The sequence below is a fragment of the Astatotilapia calliptera genome, chromosome 7 (assembly GCF_964374335.1).
Source record: "Astatotilapia calliptera chromosome 7, fAstCal68.1, whole genome shotgun sequence".
In the NCBI taxonomy this organism is placed as follows: Eukaryota; Metazoa; Chordata; class Actinopteri; order Cichliformes; family Cichlidae; genus Astatotilapia; species Astatotilapia calliptera.
Genome location: NC_137428.1, coordinates 17,345,503 through 17,368,709, shown reverse-complemented (window position 1 = coordinate 17,368,709; position 23,207 = coordinate 17,345,503). Strand labels below are relative to the sequence as shown.

The window sequence follows — 23,207 nt, the reverse complement described above, 5'->3', positions numbered from 1 at the left end:
CTGGATTTAACAGGAAGCCAATGAAGGGAAGCCAAAACAGGAGAAATATGCTCTCTCTTTCTAGTCCCTGTCAGGACTCTTGCTGCAGCATTTTGGATTAGCTGAAGGCTTTTCAGTGAGTTTTTTGAACATCCTGATAATAATGAATTACAGTAGTCCAGCCTGGAAGTAATAAATGCATGAACTAGTTTTTCAGCGTCACTCTGAGACAGGATATTTCTAACTTTAGAGATGTTGTGCAAATGGAAGAAAGCAGTCTTACATATTTGTTTAATATGTGCGTTGAAGGACATGTCCTGGTCAAAAATGACTCCAAGGTTCCTCACAGCGTTACTGGAGGCCAAGGTAATGCCATCCAGAGTAAGAATCTGGTTAGATACCATATTTCTAAGCTTTTCAGGGCCGAGTACAATAACCTCAGTTTTATCTGAATTAAGAAGCAGAAAGTTAGCGGCCATCCAGGTCTTTATGTCTTTAAGGCATTCCTGCAATTTAACTAATTGGTGTGTGTTACCTGGCTTCATGGACAGACTTCTTAAGGACATGCCCTTCACTTGTAGAGTTTCTTCAAATTTTTTTAGGAGCACACTGCACACTGTGCTGAGATATGCCAAGTCTTTGGCTTATAGCTCTTTGGGAATAACTGTGTCGGTGCAAAAACATTATTTTATTCTTGTCAACCTGTCTTTAGCATTTTTGTACATTCTATTAAACTAAAGAAATTAGAAGAAATGATGTGTTACTTAATGGGCTTTTTTATGTTTCAGTGAACTATAGGTCTGCGTTTTTAAAAGGTTTAACAAACATTTAAAAAAAAAAACAATTATTTCTCTGAAGACAATCAGGTAGGAGGGCTGGATTGAAAATGAGTGACAAAGCCAATGTCCAAAGAAAAACAGAAAGACCTTCAGAAAGCCTGAAGAACTATTGTTTAAGACAACTTTGAGAAAATTCAAAGAAAGTCTGGCTCTGTGGAAGCAAAATAAAAAGATATAAGGGTAGCTCAAACTTTTTGCACGGTACTAGTCATAAGTAAAGCTGAGATAAAGTTGAAATCTATCACGTGTAAGGATTTAATTGAAAAGCAGACCCCAAAATGCTGGCAGGTGTAAAACAGAAGATGATTTTAATAGGACTCGTGGAAAAATGTGACAACAAAAGCCACTGCAAGCTGAACAGGATAAAAACCAAACTAGGGTACAGAGAAAAAATCCAATGAGTACAAAGGGAGATTAATATTAAGGAAAAGTTAAAAATAAAATAAAATAAAAAAATAAAAACACATAGGGCACACAAAGAGACAGGAGGCTGATAACTTGATGAACTGCCAAAGACTAAATGAACGGACTAAATACACAGCAGGGAGAAGGATAATAAGGCACAAGTGAGCTCACAGGAAGACAGAAAGGGAAAAAGTATAACAAGCCAGATGAGGATATAATAAAGAAAAATGGAAATAAGAGAAAGAGTAACATACCACATTCACACAGTTACTAAAAATAGGGGAAGAGAGGTAGAACAAAATATTTGTTGTTTTTTTATTTTCAGATACAGAGACAAAATCTCACATTTTTCCCTCAATGTCTTCCTTAAATCTTTAAGAGAATCTTGATCCCTCTTAAACTGCGACAGGGTACAAACACGGCAGCGACAGCCGAGAACTGCAGCTCTGTGCAATGCTTGGGTGGCCGACGCTAATCACATTACAGCACGCACAACCTGAACTGTATGGCCATTCCTCAATCTCAAAGTCTATTAGAGCAGAGCAGCCTTTTATTAATATTCCAATATGTCAGTGCCAGTGTTGTAACGCTATCTCATTCTAGCTCCTCTATCTGATTCGTATGTAAGTAGGTCAGCAGTGCAGGGTCGGGCGATGAATGGGCTCTGTTAGCTGAAGATCCACAGGCTCAAAGCAATTACACGTGAACACTGGGGTTTGGTCCCAAATTTCGCGTTTAACATCTGGCTTTTGACCCTTTAGCTCTTCCCCAACTTGCAGACCAAACATTTTAACAATGAATAATTAGCCTTTAGAGTGTTACTGGATTTTTTTTTTTTTTTTTTGTATATATTAGGATCACTTATAAGAATCTAGAGGAAGTCCTATCCCCAACCTCACTTCATCAGTGCTACACACACACGCACACTCACAAGTTTCTTATTAAGCAAGCTATCAGAACAGAGGAAATGAAACTGGTTGATAAATAACTGCAGCTGGGAACAGTTTGCTAGCAAAACAGTGAAACACATTTACAGTGTTCAGATTTAGAGTGGTGTCCTATTCCTGTGGGATGCCTCAGAAATGACCTGCAGCAGTCCCAGACACAGGCGCTCTTTTGTCACTGAGTGAAGCACTAACGTACAGAATGCCAATAAATCCTCAGCGTGCCAGTTATTTATCAGATTCATACAAGACTCTAAATATGTTGTGCTGCATTACCACTATAGAGCATGGGCATCAGGCGTATTTTAAAGATAAAATCTTTGTAATATTACTATTAGTTGCCCATATTTCTCCTAAAGAAAGGCAATATAAAGTATAAGCCTACGTCTCATGAGACAGAGGACAGGTTTTGAAACTAAAAGGCCTGATTTGGCAAAGCAAAAAGATCAATAATGAAAATAAGACAATAGGAATGTATAGTAAAACCAACTAAGAGGATGACATAAAATACACCAGGAATTCAAGAGCAGGATTAGACTATATATACATTTCCACATGTCTGTCTGTCGGTGAGCCTGTGCAAACTGTGCCCGATGTGGACTTCTGCTGCTGTTACCCATCTGCTTCAAGGTTTGATGTGTTGTGCATTCAAAAGATGCTCTTCTGCATTGTGATTGTTTGAGTTACCATTGTCTTGGATATTGTTTTCTGTGTTGGACCATTCTCCGTAAAGCCTAGAGATGGTTGTGCAGGAAAATCCCAGTAGCTCAGGAGTTTCTTAAATATTTAGAACAGTCCATCTGTCGTTAACAACGATTTGGCGTTCAGTCACTTAAATCACCTTTCTTTTCCATCCCGATGCTCACTTTGACAAAAAGTGAAAACAATAAACACAATCACAATAAAAGGAAGAAAAACAACAGATGCTGAAGACTAGCCTAAACTCAATCACAGACAGTGAAGCACAGAAGGCATAAGCACACAAACACAACAGAGGGAAATCAGTTTGGACACAATGGGAAAACAGCAAAACAGAAAGAAGAATAATTTTACAATCAAAATAAGTCCAAAACTACCAAAATAACTGTACTAGAATAATAATTAAGTCAAATATGAATTTAAAACTCAAAAGCCACAGAAAATCCTAGAACTGTGGTATCACCATTTAACAGTGACAAGCTTGTGTCTTGCAACAAGCCAAGAGAAGAAACAATGAAAACTAAAACAGAGTGTAATTGGTTCAAATGTCAGTGAATTGCTTGAAGTTTCAGTAAAGCAGTTGTTCCCAAACTGTGAAGCTGACCCCCCTGGTGGGACAGAGAGCCATTGCAGGGATGGCGCTGACAGTCAGGGTAAATGCGTGGTGGAGCGAAGCGAGCACAAAGTGTGCAGAAGGGCAAAGAGTACGCTGATGGGTCTTTATTTTACTTACATTTCAGCTTTGATCCTTTAAACTACAAAAAAGAAGAAGCTTCCCTCTGAGCTTCTTGGACACAAGCTAACATGGCACAAAAAAGGTGAAATTACCTTTACCATGAAGTAAGTAGTTTTACTTTTAAGTTAGTATAGTTTATATTATTGCTTGAGTATCTTACCTACGTAGAAGACCCAAGTGTCAGAGTATTTCTTAAAATTTCTCTGAGCTGATTGACCTGAGCTGCTTGCATCTTAAACAGCACACCTCGACATTTGGTGTTACATTTCTTTCACTATGCACTTCCTGGTCTGCAGCATTGCTTCAAGCGCATCTGCATGTCCCAAATCCATCCTTGCATCCATTTCAAATCTCACCACATCCTGAATCCACCCCTACAAAGGTTTCACAGGGCCTGTCACCCTCGTGTTGCTGTTGCAGTCTTTGACATTTCACCTATTGCCATAATTGGAGGGATCTAAAGGCCCTATGTGTGGCCCTCTTATCCCCACTATTGTAAAAAGTTGGGAGCTTAAATGAGGAATGAACTTTTCGCTTTGGCTTTGCTGCTTTACTCACCCAGGATGCTGCCTCAGTGGAATCCATGCATTCTGATCGTCCCAAATCCATCCTGTAAACACTGCATTAAATATTGATCACGGGTATCATGCAGAACAACGTTTTATTTATTTATTTATTTATTTTTGCTGCGCTAAGGCTTGTGTGAGGTTTTCTTCCTAATGAGACATTTGGAGTGCTGCGAGTCATCCTCACCACCGCAGATTTGATCAAAGCTTTGGAGATTATTGAAATTAGTGGTGCATGACAGGCTTTATTATAATGATCACCGAGGAAGGCTTACATAAAATACACACAGCGGTTAATGCACATATTCCTCCGCTTGTCCTGAAAAACCTGCAAGGCGAAGTAGAAAAATCTGCTGGAAGTGATAGATGTACACATTTTCGGTCCAAAAAAATCAAACAAACAAAAAAGCCTAGAAAGGAAGTCGGTTCTTTCTTTGAAGCCTCAGCAGGGAATAATCCACGGATGACCGTAGCTGTGATCACCAGCTGTGATCTTGCCTTTTGTGAAGCATCTGTAGAGCTACAACTGTTTACACTATTAAAAACATATTGTACTTTACCTGTTGTGTAGCTTAAACAGACATCCTTAAGGACACAATCTCTCTCACACACACAGCCCACAGCTCGGTAAACAAGAAAGCATGGCTGCCTCAATGAATGTGTCAAAATGCTTTGTGCCTGGCTCCATTAAAAAGGTGCTCTCATATTGTGTAAAAATAGATGGCATGTGGAAAATAATAATAACCTTGCACGTAAAGAGGGCGCCTCTTACACTTACACTATGGTATCATTTAACATTTATTTTTTTATTTTAAATAATACAATAAATATACTACAAACGAACATTGGCTTTGGTAGAGTTACAAGTTCATCAGTTTCTCTCCACTTCACAATTGTGGACATGACCTTTTTATTCTTCTTCTTCTTCTTTTTTTTTTTCCATCTGTAGCAATGAAAAAAAAAAAAAAAAAGCTAACGTATCCTGATGAATAACACATGGACCGGAGATCATGCCACGCTACAAAAAAATCATAACAAGAGAAAAAACTTTACAATTTCATGCATACAGATAGGTTTTAATGCTTCAAAAGACATACAAGAGTGGATGGCCACAGTAAACTTGGATTTATTGACATAAAAACCAATATATCTTCTATCCTCTGATCCTTACACAGGTTTGACAAAACTGTGAAAAACAAACAAACAGAAAATCTACAAAATGAAACAAAGACAAAAAAAAAGAAAAAAAGAAAATAATGGCAGCATCACTGCTGGTTCTGGAAATTTACAAAATAATTGTTTGTTCTTTTTTAAAAAAAAAAAAATCATTATAATTATTATTGAGAGCGGAGTGTTAAATTTGGATTTACTGCATCAAATGAAAAATAAAGCCAAAGATCTACAAGCATATTGAGTTATCTTAACAGAAAAGGTTCAAGTCACATATTTAAAGATTTTTTTTCTCTTTTTTTAAAAAGGAAGCCAAAAAAAAAAGAAGAGCTGTAACAATTCTGTGGTAGATACTAGTGGTCATAAGCATAAAGAGTGCATAGTTTGAACAAAGAGCAATATTACAATAAGGGCAAAAAATAAAAAAAGAATTATAGACCGATAGGCAAGTTTTGACGCTGCATGAACAAACCGTTCCATCTGGCTAATCAACAAGTTTCTCGAGTTGTTTTCCCATAACAAAAAAAAGAAAAGAAAAGAAAACCTTTGGTGGAAGGACCTTCTAATTTGCACTGTATCCATTTGGCCCAATTGCAACATGTCCATCTTTTAACCTAGTTTCATGTGGCACACATGATCAAAAAAAAAAAAAAAAATGCAGCGTCACAGAGCATTGATACGCAAAGCCAACAGCACCATCTTAGATCCCTCTCGTCATTTCCAACATTTTTTACAGACCCATTTCTTATCTGTGTGGTCCGCTGAAGCAGGAGATAACATGCTGCACTGATCTCAGAGTGGCTATGTATGGGAAACAAACAAAAAAATAACGGCATGCATAAACCACCACTGGATGCTCAAGCGAGTCAAAGGGACTGGTGGCGATGGAGTTACTCTCAGCACAAGTTTTCCATATTTCAAACACAAAACTAGAAAAAATACATAGCACCACAGAAGAGAGAGAAAATAGCACCTAGGTTTCGATTTCTTTGTGTTTTCGTTACAATGTGACATCATCACCATCATCATCTCCCACTGCAGTCAGATTTCAGGAAACGTGAAGAAGGCTTTTATTAAGTTAAGAATATTGCCACCAATGCGGTTTGTTCTGTTCAGAGGACACAAAAAGGAGGAATGTATTTTTTTTTTGTTCTTTTCGTTTTCTGTCTGCAAATTAACTGTCACATAATAACAGAGCTTGTTTTCGTCCTTTATTTCCATTTTGTTCTTAAATTACAACAAAGGCGTGCTCCACAGTTGCAACAAGACAGGACTCACCACGGGGTTGGGGTTTGTTTTCTGGATTTTGATTTTACAAGTCGAATTCTCTCACTTTTCTACAATTTTGGATGTCGTCCACGCGCTCCTACCTCACAAATATAGAAAGTCACATGCATGTTTTGAAGCCAGAAGCAATAAAAGATACCCAGAAAAATATACAGAATGTACTTACAAACATAAAAAAAATCATTTATATATATTTATATATATATATATTTATATATATATATATATGGCCCATCCCAAGAGAATGGGGAGACAATTATGCACAAACAAAGCTCCCGTAGTGAAATGAGCAAACAAACTGAGAAAAAAGCAAAGCCAGGGAGATGAAGGAAAACATGAGATCAAAACTAAAGCAAAGAAAAAAAAGAGCCAAATCAAATGGAGTCCAAGGCACATAGCGCGACCGTCTGGAACGGCTGCGGCTCTCAAGGTCGCCTTCGTTGTTTGGAACAAAAGTGTGGTGACATGGGGCTAGGTTTTTGTGTGTGAGTGAACTGTATAGGAAGGAGGATCTGACATCCAGTTTCAAAACTTGCATGTGATGGAGAAGGCACACTGAGGTTTCAAGGTTTTTTCCTCTGTTTCCTATAAAAAAAATTTCACCGCATTCTCAACTTGATTTCATTTTACTTTATACTTGTTGCTTTTTGGAAAAAAAAGTAACGTTTTTCTTTTACAAATAGAATCGTCTTATTCTTTTTCATCAATTGTTTTTGAGAAAACAAAAATATGCTTTTTTTTTTTCTTTCTCCATTTGCTCAGTTAAAAAGTCTTAGCCGATGAAACAGACGGGCCCCACTTCGAATCCGAACTTCTGCGTGGGGCCGCCAAAATCGTTGAACATGACGTCCACAAATGGCACCTGTTCCACCTTTGGTGTGTTGATCTCAAGTACTGTCTTTTCATAGCCCTTTTTCAGCTGTCAAAGAGAAAAGACACAGTGGGGTTGAAGAATCAGTGTGCGGAAAATATTCTTTTCAAAAAAAGAGAAAGAAACACCACACACACACACACACACACACATTTGCTGGACTCCTGCTCACGCAACGACTACAAAGATACTCAAAGCATAACTTTCCAACAGTTTCCATCAAAGGAACCCAGCTTACCTCCCAAAAAACACACACCCACACATACGCACACACTTCCCTGACTTACCGCACAGCCATCAACTAAGGCGCGGATGTAGGGGTTGTTGTCATAAGACATCTCCTCATCGTTGGAGCCCAGGAAGCGGATGGCCTTGTCATAGTTGTCCTGCTCCTGGTCGTGCCATGCCACCGATTGGTAGCAGTTGTATGTCATGTTCTGCCTGGCTGCTGCGCTCAACAGCCGCAAGAAAGTCATCTGGACCACACCGATGGGATTGCCCTCGGCATCCACATAGGAAAGCTGCAAAAAGAAGACATTTCCATGTTTACACCATGCAGTTTCCTCTGTCACCTGGAAGCATTTTTTATGTGTTGACTATTGAAAATAGTCAACCAGACAAAAAACTTGATGTGCCATTAATATATAATATGACTCAGCATATAGACCTAGTAGAGCAGTAAGGCTGGCATTCATCAAAATTAGTAATAAAGACCTTAACCAAACAATGCTAATGTCAGTCCAATACTAAAGACTTTTCATTGTTTATTACCTCCACCAAGAAAGTTTTGTTTTTTAGGCGTTCACAAATATGTCGTTCTTTCTGTCTGTAAACGTGATAGCTTGAGAACTTTTGAATGAATTCTCATTAACCTTTGTAGTGGTGTAGAGTGGACTAATGTTAACAGACCATTAATATTTGTCTTACATCCAGGTTGTCAAGGTCAGCTTCATGATTGATTGGTTGGAAATTGAGGAAATTAACTTGATTTAACTATGTTTCTTTCAAGTTTGGTGGATATTATCAATATGCAGAAAGGACCAAGCTTTAAAATGTCACATCCGACCTCTGACCTTTCCTTCAAGTTCAATAGAGTGATCTGAAGGTCAATGTGATAATTATAATATATAGAGCAGTAAAACTATGTTTCTTACTGCCATTGTTTGTATTGATAACATCTAGGCATATAGGGATTTAAAATATCACAATACTTTGGATATCTAACCTCTTCTTCAAGTTCAAATAAGGTCAAACTTTCATTAAATCCCTTTTATCTTCAAAACTTTGCTAAAAAATTCTATTGCCTTTGTTTTTATTGCCAACATTTAAGAAATTACACTGTCATATGGGAATTATAAATACTCTATTATAGTTTGCATCTCAATATAATGTCACATTTGACCTCTGACCTCACTTTTACATTTCACCTCAGCCTTTCTTTGAAGCTGACTCCAAAATGTGGGATCAATTTAAAAAACAACTGTCAAGTTAGTCATAAGTATACTGCAGTATAACATTATATAATGAGCTCAAGTTATAAAAATATCTCCCCAAAATGCTGACTTTAACTAATTTAATTAAATGTAAATTTTCCTTGTAATTTTGTTACATAAGTACAATGCAAATTTAATGAAATCTGGTTCAATGAAATTCACTTGATTGGTACACATTCAGTTTGTACTGAGCACATTTTTCCTTAATGATTAATTATTTGAATAATAAATAAAAAAAATAAAACTTTGACTTGATATATTTCAGATACATTTTACTCAAAATTACTGCCTCGTGTGTTTCGAGAGTGAAGAAATCTTTTTTTTAAACTATTTCAGTTATTTACAAATCATGACCTACTCATACATATTGTTTGTGTAATCAAAGTAAGCATCTCTCATGCTACCCTTACCTATTTTGTTACTGCACTACAAATTCATTAAAATATGTTTAAAAAGAACAAAGAAACAAAAAATGTAAAATGTGTAAAAAAAACAAAACAAAAACAGCAACAACATTAAACATGGCGCCTAAAATGGAACCAGTTGAAGAGCCCGTGCAATTAGTTTACTGACAGCGTCCTCTTACAATCAACAGGCTACTTATGTGAGACCTGCGGCACATCTTTCTATGAATAACAGACCTGACCTTAATTTAGATGTTAATTTGGCCCCACCAATGTATGAACGTCGCAAACACAAGTGCGAGAAGAACAATGGAGAACTAATCTGTCTCTCCTGTTCTACGCCTTTTGAAGGCTTGTTTTTTTAAATGCTTTTCAGCAGCACTTGACAAGCTGACTGGGCAATACTCCAGGTGTGACAGAACAACATCAATCATAACAGAAGCAGGAACATACACGGAGCATTTCCTCAAAATAGCAATGCCCTTTCCCATTTTGGAGACGATGAAATATCAAACCAAGACAGGGGGTAATTTAGTTTTTAGTGACCTATTCAGGTGAAATCCCATCTTTGAACAGGTAAAGTGCCTTGACATTACCAAGAGCAACCTTACTACCGAATACCATATGTTTAAATCTTTGCAAAAACAGCCCGCAATACAGAGCTGTCATTTTTACTTTAAGTTCTTAGAGCATCTGTGTTGTGTAGTTTTATAAGAAAAGATCAAAAAGCACATATTCAGCTGCAGTTCAATACACATTTAGTACAATTTTGAGTGTTTATAACAGCATCGCTATCAGGCGTTAAACACACTGTGCTTATTAGTGCTGTAATTCATTGTTGGTTTGGGTCTTTAATGAAATCTGCTGACAACGAATAAAAAATGTAATTACCAGCCTTATCCTTAAGTAACGTACAAATATGTGTAAATTTTTAGAAGAGGAGGATAAGTGCAGAATATTTCCAAGGCCTTATGCCCGGGAGCTGCACTGATGTTCAAGGCTTAATGCGGAACAAATCTACCTTCAAAGTATAAAAAATAAGCATAACTAAAGAGCTCATTTAAATCGTAATTGTGTGATTATGTAAAATATATAAGCGATACGAGCAAATTATGGTAAAATCATGAAAATGTATTGTCGTAATAGGAACTATGTGGCAGTAATGATATGTTAATTGCTTGCTAATTAGCCTATAATTAACCCAGCATCCCTGCTTTTCAGGCTCATGTTACAAGAAGGAAAACAAAAAGTCGCATTAAGCTGATTATAGTAATCCTGACTGACTGACAAGACAGCAGATTTTGGAAACAGTTGTATTTCATTTTAATGTCCGTAAATGACTATTTGCATACCAACCAGCAGGAATCCATTAGATCCACATGGTCACTTTGTCTTTCAGACAAACAGGACTTACTGAAGACTCATGCACATGCGGATCCCTTCCATGCAGCCAGAGCAGCAAACTGTCTGTGTGTCTGTTCGTCTATTACCACTCATTCTTCCACGTAAGCGAAGGTCCATGCACACACACATGCATATAAAGAGCCCAGAGTGCCGACACTTTGACTTGACGCAATCTCCAGCTAATAATGAGGATAAATGATCTAATTTGATTTTTTAATTATGAATATATTTTAAAAAATTAAGACTGTTTCTCTGTAATTTATGTCTGTGAGTGTCGGCACTGTGGCTCAAACTGTGGCTGAGCAGGTCCGTGCTTTTCTCATTTACCCCACCACTCGTCATCCCCTCCCTCCCGCCCTGACCCGTACAGCGTGTGAATCCAGCCTGGCATCATCATAGGCACATTACCTCTTTATCATCACAGTCGCAAGTCAACAGTGACTGAGTACCCAGAGGGCCCCTGGGTTGTGACTGAGTGCCTGACCCATTTGACTCAGAGGTACTCTCCAGCGTTTAAGGGAGAGAATGGGAATGTGAGTGCAAGCTGAGAGAGAATGACACTTGGGTTTTGCCATTTGTGGAGGACAGATGCCCTGCTGAGGCAAGAGCTTGTCGAGATCACAAAAAAACAATAACAAATGTGTAAGCGATGCATTCAGTCTGAGACGTTTTGTCCACACTAATAAATCAACTATCAGTGGATGAACTAACAGAGCCGTGGGATTGTCAAGGCACACAGTCACTCTTTAAAGATGCTCTCTTAATGTAGCAGAGGTATGACAAGAATTTTTACGCACATTGTTTTCCTTTTTTTTAGACTAAATATGTTTCTTCACCAGATTCCATTTCTTGCTTTGAATGGTCCACAAACCTCTCCTCCATTTCCGTGTAAGAGCATCCGACTATGTCGTTGGACTGAAGGTGAGTGCAGCTCATGCTGAATCATGCAACTCAATAACGAAACAACCAGCAAGCGAGGAGCCAGTCGATACATACTTCACAGAACCAGAACCATGCAGAGCCTCAGGCACACGGAGTCCAGACCTGAGCCAGGACTCCGGGACCGCGGGCAGCAACACTTACCAGGGAACCTCTCTTGTAGTGACTATACCATGTGCCTGGCGAGTCTTTGGGCCATTTTGCCATTTTGCTCTGTAAAATATAAGAGGCATTCAGGGAAGGGAAAGGGACTTGAGAAAGTCGGGGGTCTGGCTTACCAGTTTACCACGTTTGAATTCACTGAACCAGGAACCGGGATTCTCCTTTAGCCAGGAAGTGAGCCTAGCCTGGGGGCATGGATCGACAAAGAGGAAGAGGATGGAGGAGGAGGAGGAAAAACAGCAGTGTTATAAGAAAAGGAAACAAGATCCGACAGAAATCCCACATCCCCTCTCAGCTTTGTTCTCTCGCCTTCTGTTTGTCTTCTGAGGAGTCTTCCAAAAACCTGAAACAGTTTCGCAGTGAGACCGACCGACTGGACCAGGGAAGAAGATTTTTGTAAGCCATTATGCTATTTTGTACTGTACACACTGGGGCTGGCAGCTAATTGCCGCTGAAAAATTCATGAGTACACAGTGATTAATTAAGAAATGATCGCAGGCAAGGAGCTCTGATAGTGCGGGCCTCCATCCCTGCTGCTCGGTGTCAGCGCCGTGCAGCCATGGTGCACTAACTTTGTTACGCCATTAAAAGCTGTGAACTGGCCAACGGGGGCACAGCTCTAATGGTCTCAGCCATGACAATGATGAATTTCTCTATAATTAGAGAGCAGGGTCTGATATGGGGCTGTCATCAATGGCTTAATGCGTTAATGAATGATGGGCCGGAGATCGCTTATCGCTGGGAGATGGCACACATTAGACCCACGCTGCATCCAAGGTGACCTTCACTTTTTTTTTTTGCCACGGTGCACAGAGTGGAGGAGAAAATTCAACCTTGAAGGCAGCACTATCCCTTTGAGGATCTTACAAAGCGTGTGCTCTTGTGACCACTGCGCCCATCTCAAAACGCGCATGGGAGTGTTTGGATGTCTGAAAGCAAAAAGACAGACAACGCGGGCTTTTCTTTCTCACAGCCCTGACACGAATGAGAACAGCCCATCACCAGCGCGCTATAAAAAGTCTGCTTCATTATTCCGAGCTTAGGCAAACTCCCGCTCCTCTGAGGCTTGGTGAGTGGGATCATTAAAATGGCTGTAGCGCGCCGCTATTACACAACCCCCGACTCGTCAAAGACAGTGTTCCCAATGTTTCACCACTCCGCTGTGCTACACTCCTTCACGCATTCATGCATAATGAAGCAAAAATCTTCTCACCTGCCAAAGGCTTTTATGGGTGATAAAGTCCTTAATGTCATTCTATCTAAAAATGGTTCTGAAACAACAGAGTGAATGTGAGTGCTTGTCTCGCTGCAGGACTAAAAGGAGACTTTTGCACGCTAGCAAAATAACTCGGTCCCTCTCGTGGGATATGCAGGAGGAGTCCTGGTGAATCATCTCCCACATCTTCTTAGAAGCAACACACTGGCTAATCTCGCGGAGGCTAATTATACGGGTAAATACATTTACTGTTGTATATAGTGTTGCTTTGGCATGCTCAGGTTAGTCCCAAATGTGAAGGGTAAAAAATTTTAAAAAGCTTATCGAGAGTGCTCGGCTCACATTACCCTTGCTGTCAATCTTATCACCAAAATAGATGATGAAAATAGCAAAGATTTTGTTTTTTGTTGTTTTTTTAAGGCCCAAACTTTCTGTTTACTGTGTTGTCATCTCATGTTGTGCGATTGCATTGCTTGTATACACACAGCCAGACTTACCCCTCCAGACTTCTTATCTGGGAAGATGCAGCTCTCGCCGCTTGCTGTGAAGTTGCAGTAAACCTTGAAGGAGTCCCGGGAGCAGCCCTGGTTTGGATCAATCCAGTACTCACCTGGACAGATAAAGGAAGGGAGAAGACACACAAAAACACACCCACGCACACACACACACGGATGGGAGAGAGAGAGAGAGCACAGAATATATAATTCAATATATATATAGTGTTTCATTGAGGTCAAGGTAAGGCTAGACACTGGGTGTGTCGTGCCTCTGTGTTTACATCTTCAGTTCACATTAGACACATTCTAAACTGTGGGTGTTTTTCTTCTAAATTAGCATTGCTAATAAATGCATAACTCATTATTTAATTTCATTATTTGATCCTATTTTTTAAGGTTTTGGCTTCGTTTTAACAGCTGCCAAAGCAGACAGCGATCAGGAAACTGGAGCAATTAGAGGGAATTGAACCTTGGATGTTGTGGTTATGCGGTATGCACCTCACTCATTAGCACGCCAGACATCCCAGATGGTTTATCAAACATTCATTTTTGAAAAGTAAATCCTGCTGTTTGATAACATCCTCACCTAGAGATGGATGATGCACCGAGAAGTGGAAAAGTACTTTGTTTACTAATTAATTATTAATTAACTAGTCCGTATGTGAGCAATTGCAAGTGTCACGCTCCTGTGACGGATACACTGCAGATATAATACGCCTCTGTATTACAAAACAGAATTAAACAGTGATTTATATTTGGACGTTTGTTTGTGACTAACAATTATTTTCATGATAAATAAATATTAGAAAAACACAGGAATGCGATGGCTTGTTTTGTCCAGTCAACACATTCAAATATGAATACAAAAAGGTTTTTAATCTGCAGGCAGATTAAGAAAAAATTACTTAATTTAATGCATTATTATATTATTAATTTATTTTTGGTTTTTGTTTTGTTTTTAGTTGTAAGCATCTTTCGGATTTATTCATCATGACCCATTATTAAAGGCTGGGTTTAAGTTATGCAGGGCACATGACTCCCTGTATATGTTACAATATAGAAATAAGGGGTGACAAGTATATCCACCCCTGGAGCCCAGATGTGCATGTTGGGGTGGTGGAGGGGTTAAAAGAGCATGTAGTGAAACAGGAAATATTGAGTCAGGCTGTATTCTTCTTTTTTTTTGTTTGTTTCACCATTAACATTACATACCCGATTTGTGGCCAGTAACACTGACTTTCTACAAACATTTCTAGCTAGCTGTGTTTGATTTTGTTAAAGTTTAAAAGGCGTAAAGAAAGAGAATTAAACAAAGCACCAATTTGGGCTAAATGTAACACGAACCATCAGGGAAATCAGGGTGGCAGAGCTGCAGGTCCTTGCAGGTACGTGCAGGGTTGCCCTGGGTGCCCAGTGGGTGCTTCATCTGCTCAATCTCCAACTTAAGAGAGTTAAGTGAGCCAAAGATTTCCTCCATGCCATCATCATAGTCTTTATAGTTGGCATCCATAGCTGCATCGTCCACCATCTGGCTGGCATCGATGTTCCTACGTGATCGGCCCTTAATAGGAGCCTGGATGGGGAGTGGGTGGATGACATCACCAGGAGGTCCCTTTTATGGAGAGATGACACGAGAGGAGATAAATGTCGGTTACTGTCAACCAAAATTATAATGACTGATTTCGTCATTTTGAATTTTACTGCTCAAAAAGTAGAGCATCTACTTACAGGAGGGCCAGGAGGTCCAGGTGTACCAGTCTCTCCCTTTGGTCCAGTTTGACCCTGAGCAGGACAAAATGAAACCAGCGGTTAATCTTCGTAAATAAGTGTCATGATAAATGCTTGCGTTTTTTTGCAGCTTTTGGTTAATCACTTACCGATGAGCCTTTAGCTCCTTTAGGACCCGGGGGACCCTAAAAACACAGAGACAATCAAGTGATCAGTACTGGCTCAAACATTACATCATGAGTCTATAGTAAGACACACGTGCTAAGCTTACAGGTAATCCAGGGGGGCCAATGGGACCAAGTGGACCCGCAGGACCAGCAATACCCTGAAAGAAAAGAGAAATTGCAAATCCATAAATGTTGTGTGCCAAGAAAAAAAAACCTTCTTTATTCCTAAGGCAACAGTATTGACTAGTATGAAAGATATTAACACCAGTGGTACCAATTTGCTCTTGCTAAATAAGGAAGATCAAACAAAAGTCTGTCAATAGCTAGCTGACTAATGGCACAAACTGAGCTGCTGTTCAAAAATGTAGGTGCAGTGTTGTTTACTCACATTGTCTCCTTTGGGACCAGCTGATCCAGAAGGACCAGGAAGGCCTCTGTCACCTTTCTCTCCCTGTTCACCTGGTGGTCCAATTAAACCAATAAGACCTGGATGGCCCTGAGCAAACAGAACAACACAAGCACATGTAATCAAAGCAACATTTAATGAGACACGTTCCAATCAGAGGAGTAAGAATTTGATGGTCAGTGGAAAACAAAAAAATAAAAGGAAAAAACAACTCAGCAATCACTAAATTGGTTCCTGAAGTAGCTCACCTTTTCTCCTTTGACACCAGAGTCTCCTTTCAAACCAGGTAAGCCAGGTGGGCCCTGTGAGAAAATGTAAGCTGTCAGATCCAGTCGCACATTATATGAGGCATGGCAATACAAGTTATTTCTACTCACCATAGGTCCGGGAGGTCCATCTGGGCCTGGGGCACCAGGTAGACCTTGTTCTCCCTGCAAAAACATTTGTAGAGTTTTTTTAACCCCACTTCACAAGAAAACCAGTTCCTTTTAATATTCTGGATTTATTTAGCAAATTAGCGAATCATATATGCTGTTTAAACAAAACCACACTACATAAAGGTATGACAGTGATGAATCGCTGCGAGGCTGAGAAATAAGATACTTACGACAGCACCAGGGATTCCCCTGAGACCTTCAGGACCTGGCTTTCCGGGTGATCCTTGAGGACCAACGGGACCTGTTTTTCCAGGGGGACCTTCTAACCCAGGCTCTCCCTTTCACACAGGAAAATGATTCACACGAAAACATTTGATGTTAGCTCATTTGTTAGGTTGTTTTACTTACACAAAAATTTTTTGTGTTTTTGGATGAATTACCTTGCCTCCCTTCTCTCCTTGTCTTCCCTCGGGTCCTGCAGGTCCAGGAGGCCCCTATTTAAAAAATAAAATAAAATAAATTAAGCAACTTTTTAACATTTTCACAAGGATAGGAGTAAGACAGTGCAGGGCAGCACTTACTCTCTTTCCTGGTGGTCCAGCAGGACCAGATTCTCCAGTTGGTCCAGGTGAACCCTGGTTTAAAAGAAATAATTCAACATTGAAAAGACTATTTACATTTCTCAGTAATGACATGCAGCAGAGTGGAAAAGAAAAAATAACACTCACAGCCTGACCAGCCTCTCCATCATCGCCCTTGTCACCCGGTAAACCGTCTAAGCCCTGTATTGGAATTGAAGAGGGTCTCAGTCATGATGTTTTGCAATAAAAAGTGCATAAAGACTTAAGTTTGGATGGTTTATTCACAGAACAGCTGCCATACGTACAGCTGGACCAGGCTCTCCAGGGGGGCCGGGGTCACCAGGGAAACCACTTGGACCCTGAAAATGAATAAAGTTACATTTTTTGTTTGTTCTTTTTTAGACATTTACTTTTAAGTAACTATAATCGTCCTCTGCTTAATGACTTATGTTGCAAAGTGTATTTTAATAAAAAACCTGGAACAGAACTTACTGGGCTGCCTTTTGGACCATCATCTCCTGGGGGTCCCTTAGGGCCTGGAGGTCCAGCAGCACCAGCCGGACCAGCCTCTCCCTTCTCTCCTCGTTCTCCTCTTGAACCCTATAATAATATGCAGCATGTTACCAGTGCAATTACTTGTATAAGCTAGAATTCAGAGTTGCTAGTGTACAACATGAGGAAAATGGCCTGTGGAAGATAAATACAATCTCTTTTTAACATCATGGACATTATAGATAAACTCTTTGTTGTGTTTTTTTTTAATAAAAATGAAATGAAATAGACTGAGATAACTCACTGGTGGGCCAACTTCTCCCTGAGGGCCTGGCTCTCCCGTTTCACCGGTATCTCCCTGAAAGAGGTGGGCAACAAGGGGTATTAGTAGGTGAGAGAGAGACATACATTACAAGTAAAGTGATTTGTTGATCTTCTGTGGTTCTAAAAATCCCATAATTTACTGCAGCCCCTCACTGTCCCAGTGTCCTTGTCACCAAAAATGGGAATAGAAAGAGATGGCACAAGAGATTTCAATTCATCAAGTGCAGGCAGACTGGGTGGCAGGAGCAAGGACGGCACTGACCTCACTGTTCTCCCTGGACCCTGCCCATATATCTTGTCCTCTTCCTTTTGCCTTATTGCCCTGTTGACTCACCTATATGCCAAGCACTATCGTTATTCACTGCCATATGAGACTACTGTCCTCCCTACTGAGGTCTACCACACACGTGTTTAGTGGAAGAATATTAGCCCATGTCATGTTTGGGAAACAAGGATGTCAGTTGATGGCACAGCTCTGCAGAGCCAACGACAAGCTGCACAGTGACTCGTTATGATAAGCATATCCAGATTCCCTCTAGCATGAACAATAGCTCTGTGTTGTGAACATCAACTGATACTCTAAATTAGTGTCTGGCTGTTTTCCAAAATCTGCCTCCATGCTGTCAAGAAATTCCCTCTAAGCAGCTGGTATGGCTGTTTACAAGCCTCACTGATCCGCCTGTATTAGCGGCGTACGCTGCTGTTTTATGCAATGCTGCGCCTCCGAAGCCCTGCAGAGGCCTTGACTCCATTCTTATGATGACCTTCACTAAGGACTGCTGAGAATAGGAAAACCAGGAAAAGGCAGCTGCTCATCACAGACACAGTGAGGGATGTGTTTACCAAAAAAAGGCCAGGACTCTGTCGCTTGGCAGCTCCCTGGGCTGGATAATAAAATGCCAGCTCAGCTGACGCCCGATTAGCCCAAAGACCGCTGTGTTTGCTTGCACAGAAGCAGGACAGGCTATCCTCGGGGAGATTAGAAAGGAGCAAGAGGTGATTCTATTGACCGAACCAGATAAAGCAAATTATACCATCACCCCGGACAGCAAGCGCTGAAAAACAACAAAAAAACTGCCCAGCGCTGCATTCCAGCGGCTGCAAAAACTACCAAAGGAGGCCTCGATGATGAAGCAGCAGCAACAAATGAAAGCTGTAGCCGCCTTTAATAATGCATTTATCTTCTTAGAATTGCAGTAAGATCTTTTTGACAATTTATTTATAATCTCTCCACCCCAGCAGCAGGCTACTGTCGGGAATGACACCCTGTCCATTCGATTTGGCGTGCATCTGTCACTCTCGAGTAGGAAAAAAACATCCCAAATGGTATCATATAAATAGGCATGTGAAATATTAATAGCTGCAAAAGCCTTTCAAGAGGTATCAGTCTTTGTATAAAACACAACCCAAACAAACTGCTTAGCACAATGAATCTGACTTTTTTAAGTTCGCTTCTCCAAGTTAAAACTTTCTCTCTATGACAGGTGAGTCTGAAAATAAACATACCCAGCACCGCAAATATATCTATAACGGAGGAAAAGTTCGATCGTCAGGAGTCTAAACAGCTGATATGAATGTGTCATATCAGAATTTCAACTCATTAAATATTGATTATGTTATCAGCCTCAAAAGTCCCACTACTGACGGGACTAATCAAACTACATTATACACATGAATGGTTGAGTTTCCGGCTAAAATCATTCCATCCAAAAAAAAAGAAAAAGAAAAAGAGTTTTACCTTTTCTCCAACAGCACCAGGGTTTCCAATACCACCGGGAGGTCCCTGAGAACCGTCGGCTCCCGGGGGTCCTGAGGGACCTCTGGGACCAGGGGGACCTGGTGGACCCTGTAGGCAACAAGCAGAGCCACCTCAGTTTAAGAAATGGAATTCATCTTCATGCTCCTTGTAGTGTAAAGGTGCTCAATGATAACACAGTCAGAATGCGCACAAACTAAGCTCTTACCATTTGACCAACATCTCCAGTTTCACCTTTCTCGCCAGGTGGACCAGGTAAGCCCTGAAAGGTTAAAAAATTATTTAATCAGATCTTTCTAAATAAAACCATGGTTGAAGTTTGCTTAATACTCTAGTTCGCACCTGCAGACCAACTGGGCCTGGAGGTCCGGGGAATCCTCTGGATCCTTCATCTCCTTTCTGGCCAAACATACCCTGCTGACCTCTGGGACCAGGCTCACCATCTGCACCCTGCACAGCAGAAGAGATAATGAGATAATGAGAGTCAGTCTGCTAACACATAGATAAGGCACTGAATAATGTGAACACATAGCTCAAAATGGACACTTACAGCAGGACCCGGTGCTCCAACAGGTCCTTGAGGGCCAGTAGGACCGGGTGGACCCTGCAGTTGGGGACATGAAAAAGCGTAATTTTGTCTGTCACTCAGTATTTAAAATTCATGTATCAGCCTCAGAATTCTAGAAAGCAAAACAATGAATAAATGATGTGTTTTCTACAGACAAACTTACATGTTCTCCTTTGTCACCCTTACTTCCTTTCTGGCCCGGCTCTCCAATCTCTCCCTGTGAAGAGAGCATCAAAGCGTGAAACAAAAAAATAGCCAGTGGTATGCACATAAAAGGAAAATAAAACTTTGACAATGAATATTCTTAACAATCTCTAATTTGCCTGAACTGTCCTTCCTTTCAAAAAACATTGTTTTGTACCTTTAGATCTGCCTATAGATATCTCAATTACATCACTCCTTCCCTAAAAAATATACTTCTGAAGGGGGCTTATCGTGATGGCTGACTCAGTGACAGAACAAGCAGCCAAAACAGAATATATTATGACTCCCATCAGAACCTGTTTAAACCAGAATATACCAACTGAAGAACCTTGTACTTTGTTCCCCCCAAATGCCTGTGTGGGTGTTAAAAATAATGCTAATAACCACCAAAAACCAAAGGCATTTACTTTGGTGTTTGAATCAGAAAAAGCTCTTTCTGTGGTGGCTTTAGTCTCCTAAATAAAGGCCTTGGACTTATCCATTCCCTGTGAGCTGGGCTTATAATGAGAAAGTGTCTGAATGTATGTAAACATTATCTGGCAAGATCGTTTTTTATCTGCATGGCAAATACCCTCTGTATTCTCTTTGTCCGTTTACACCACGGGGAATGTTGTAAGGCCAGTTAAGAACTGAGGCATTCTTCAAAGGATGAGAGATTATCCTCTGAGTATTTCCGCAGCTGATCTTCCTGCAAATGTTTTAGAAGGGATGAGCAGTTGCTTGGATCTGAATACTAAAGGGTCACTTTCACCCATCCTGTCGTTGCCTCTCTCTCTGTGTCTGTTTGTAAAGACGGGTACAAAGCAGCAACAAGGCCAGTTCTCCTTTTAAGGATCTGTTAATCGATGCAAACCCTGTCAGACAAATTCCCCTCACAGCGTTTTAAGGTCACAGAGAAAGAGACAAGAGGGTCTGGCTGGGAGCCCAATTGCAAAGTTTAGTGTCTAGTTTAGGCCTGTGCGTACACAGAGAGACACAGATTGTGAAACAACAACTGCTCAAAAACCAAAAAAAGACATTTAAGTGCAGCTTTATTAAATTGCATTATATTTTTCTTCACGTGGATACAAATAAACCAAAAATACTATTGTACCTTGTCTCCGTCCTCTCCAGGTGGGCCAGGAGGTCCTCCAGGTCCTGGCAGACCAACAGGTCCCTGAATACCATCTCTTCCAGCTGGACCTTGAGGTCCTTTCTCTCCCTAAAATAATGATTGTTGACATAGAGCAACATTGTGTTTGTCAGTGAGACAAAAATGTGCAGTGTAGCCATGCTATTCCTACAATGTGGTGCTCTTACCGGTCCACCTTTCTCTCCAGCAGGGCCTGGAGGTCCCTGGGGGCCAGAGCGTCCTGGGAGACCTGTAGGTCCTGCTGGCCCTGCAGGACCACGCTCACCAGGAGAACCCTACAGCAGTACCACACACTGTGTTATTAGCTAGCTGGTAGCTAGTTATCGAAATAAGACACCATTAATATCAAAGCCATCCAACACAGGAAACTAAAGCATAATATCAGGCACATCAAATAGGTCAGACCTCCCTTATGTAAGTAGCAAACAGTGCATATCATTATATTATATAAGGGTCTGGAATAGCTGAGGGTAGGAACTTTACTATGAAGATATCAGAGATGCAGAGAGAGTACAGAAGGTGAGAGTGACAAAGTGGGGATACGGATGCGGTAAATTGTACTCACAGCAGGGCCAGGTGGGCCAGGAGGACCCTCATTCCCTTTCAGGCCATGAGCTCCCTGCAGATGAGAGTGAAATAAAGGCCTCAGAAAACAAACACATCTGTTGGGGAAGCACACATTCTACCTTACACTGCACTCCTTATCTGCAAAGAGGCTCAGCATGAGATGGAAAGCCTCCTATAGACTCCAAAGTGAAGGTTGAGAGTTGAAGGGGAAAACAGTTTGGCAAAACTGCAGCAAACACCCAAAGGAGCTAGTGCATCACATAAAGTCTGAATCCTAAGGTTAATGAAAAGGCTTTGTAATAAAATGGCATGAAGAAAACAATATAAGTTGCGTAACTACCAGGACACGACTTTGTCAAGTTAGAATTATTTGAAAAAGATAAAAAAAATCAGCCAAGAGCAGGCTGTTCCTTTACTGACGAGTGGATCTGATATCATCTCCATTTCTTGAGGTTTACCGCATTCTTACAGAAATTTAATAGTCCAGAACTATTATGCAATAACCAAGCTGTGAGTGATATTGATTTTGTCACGAGGCTTTAAACAAAGCAGAAGGCAATACTAACCACAGGACCAGGCAGACCTCTCTCTCCAGGGAAACCTCTTTGCCCAGGTGGGCCATCTTTACCAGACGGGCCAGCAGGGCCAGGATCACCCTGTAAGTGAAATGGGAAACAAATATGAGCTTTGTAGTTACATACATGTATTTTAATTAGCTGACAATGTTAAAAAAAAAAAGTTCACTAATAAATAGAACTTCAAGTTTCACCTTGGCTCCTTCTTTTCCTGCAGCTCCAGGCAGACCTTGCTCACCAGGTGGTCCCGGGGGTCCAGGGTGTCCACGTTCTCCCGTTTGTCCAGTCTCACCTGTTGGTCCCTAGAATTGAAAATAAATAAATATATCCCATTCAACACTAAAGTATAAAACCAAGTTACAGAGGAAGTGTGAAAAGAGGGACAAAGCAGAGAGCAAAATCAGCAAATTAACACAAAAATGATATAACAATTTTTCCATTTATTAGAAACGTGGCGAGGAAAAGCTGAACATTTGCTGTGTGGGAGGCTTACTAGTCATTAAAGCCACATACAGCTTCATTATTATGAATGTCCTCAGCCGGCATTAGCAGAACGGCTGGGAGGAAAAGTCTGTTAAACATTTATGCATAATGGATGAAGAGCCCATTGCAAATATGAAAGAGGATAAACAACACTTAAGTCGTGGCTCTTGAGATATAGGTAAGAGGAGCTAAATCGATTTTCATTCACCGAGCAAAATGCTAAGAAAGCATTCCTA

At 40.5% G+C, this 23,207-nt stretch overlaps 1 protein-coding gene across 5 annotated transcripts in view; it reads right to left on the bottom strand.

Moving 5' to 3' along the window:
- Positions 1 to 6,536: 6,536 nt before the first annotated feature.
- col5a1 (procollagen, type V, alpha 1) overlaps positions 6,537 to 23,207 on the bottom strand; it is a 75,049-nt gene continuing 58,378 nt past the window's right edge. For 3 of the 5 annotated variants that reach the window (XM_026173328.2, XM_080304151.1, XM_026173329.2), the window contains 28 exons: positions 22,683 to 22,790; positions 22,480 to 22,569; positions 21,912 to 21,965; positions 21,514 to 21,621; positions 21,308 to 21,415; positions 20,174 to 20,227; positions 19,993 to 20,046; positions 19,785 to 19,892; positions 19,651 to 19,704; positions 19,425 to 19,532; positions 17,667 to 17,720; positions 17,363 to 17,470; positions 17,176 to 17,229; positions 17,018 to 17,071; positions 16,871 to 16,924; positions 16,730 to 16,783; positions 16,520 to 16,627; positions 16,290 to 16,343; positions 16,161 to 16,214; positions 15,895 to 16,002; positions 15,611 to 15,664; positions 15,489 to 15,524; positions 15,340 to 15,393; positions 14,956 to 15,223; positions 13,612 to 13,724; positions 12,015 to 12,083; positions 7,784 to 8,017; positions 6,537 to 7,544 (listed from right to left, as the gene is read on the bottom strand). In XM_026173328.2, the coding sequence (XP_026029113.2) occupies positions 7,398 to 7,544; positions 7,784 to 8,017; positions 12,015 to 12,083; positions 13,612 to 13,724; positions 14,956 to 15,223; positions 15,340 to 15,393; positions 15,489 to 15,524; positions 15,611 to 15,664; positions 15,895 to 16,002; positions 16,161 to 16,214; positions 16,290 to 16,343; positions 16,520 to 16,627; positions 16,730 to 16,783; positions 16,871 to 16,924; positions 17,018 to 17,071; positions 17,176 to 17,229; positions 17,363 to 17,470; positions 17,667 to 17,720; positions 19,425 to 19,532; positions 19,651 to 19,704; positions 19,785 to 19,892; positions 19,993 to 20,046; positions 20,174 to 20,227; positions 21,308 to 21,415; positions 21,514 to 21,621; positions 21,912 to 21,965; positions 22,480 to 22,569; positions 22,683 to 22,790 (2,523 nt within the window). In that variant the 3' untranslated portion in view covers positions 6,537 to 7,397. Of the gene's footprint in view, positions 7,545 to 7,783; positions 8,018 to 11,880; positions 11,950 to 12,014; positions 12,084 to 13,611; positions 13,725 to 14,955; positions 15,224 to 15,339; positions 15,394 to 15,488; positions 15,525 to 15,610; positions 15,665 to 15,894; positions 16,003 to 16,160; positions 16,215 to 16,289; positions 16,344 to 16,519; positions 16,628 to 16,729; positions 16,784 to 16,870; positions 16,925 to 17,017; positions 17,072 to 17,175; positions 17,230 to 17,362; positions 17,471 to 17,666; positions 17,721 to 19,424; positions 19,533 to 19,650; positions 19,705 to 19,784; positions 19,893 to 19,992; positions 20,047 to 20,173; positions 20,228 to 21,307; positions 21,416 to 21,513; positions 21,622 to 21,911; positions 21,966 to 22,479; positions 22,570 to 22,682; positions 22,791 to 23,207 lie in introns of all 5 variants that reach the window. The other 2 variants (XM_080304150.1, XM_080304152.1) reach the window with 2 other exon arrangements.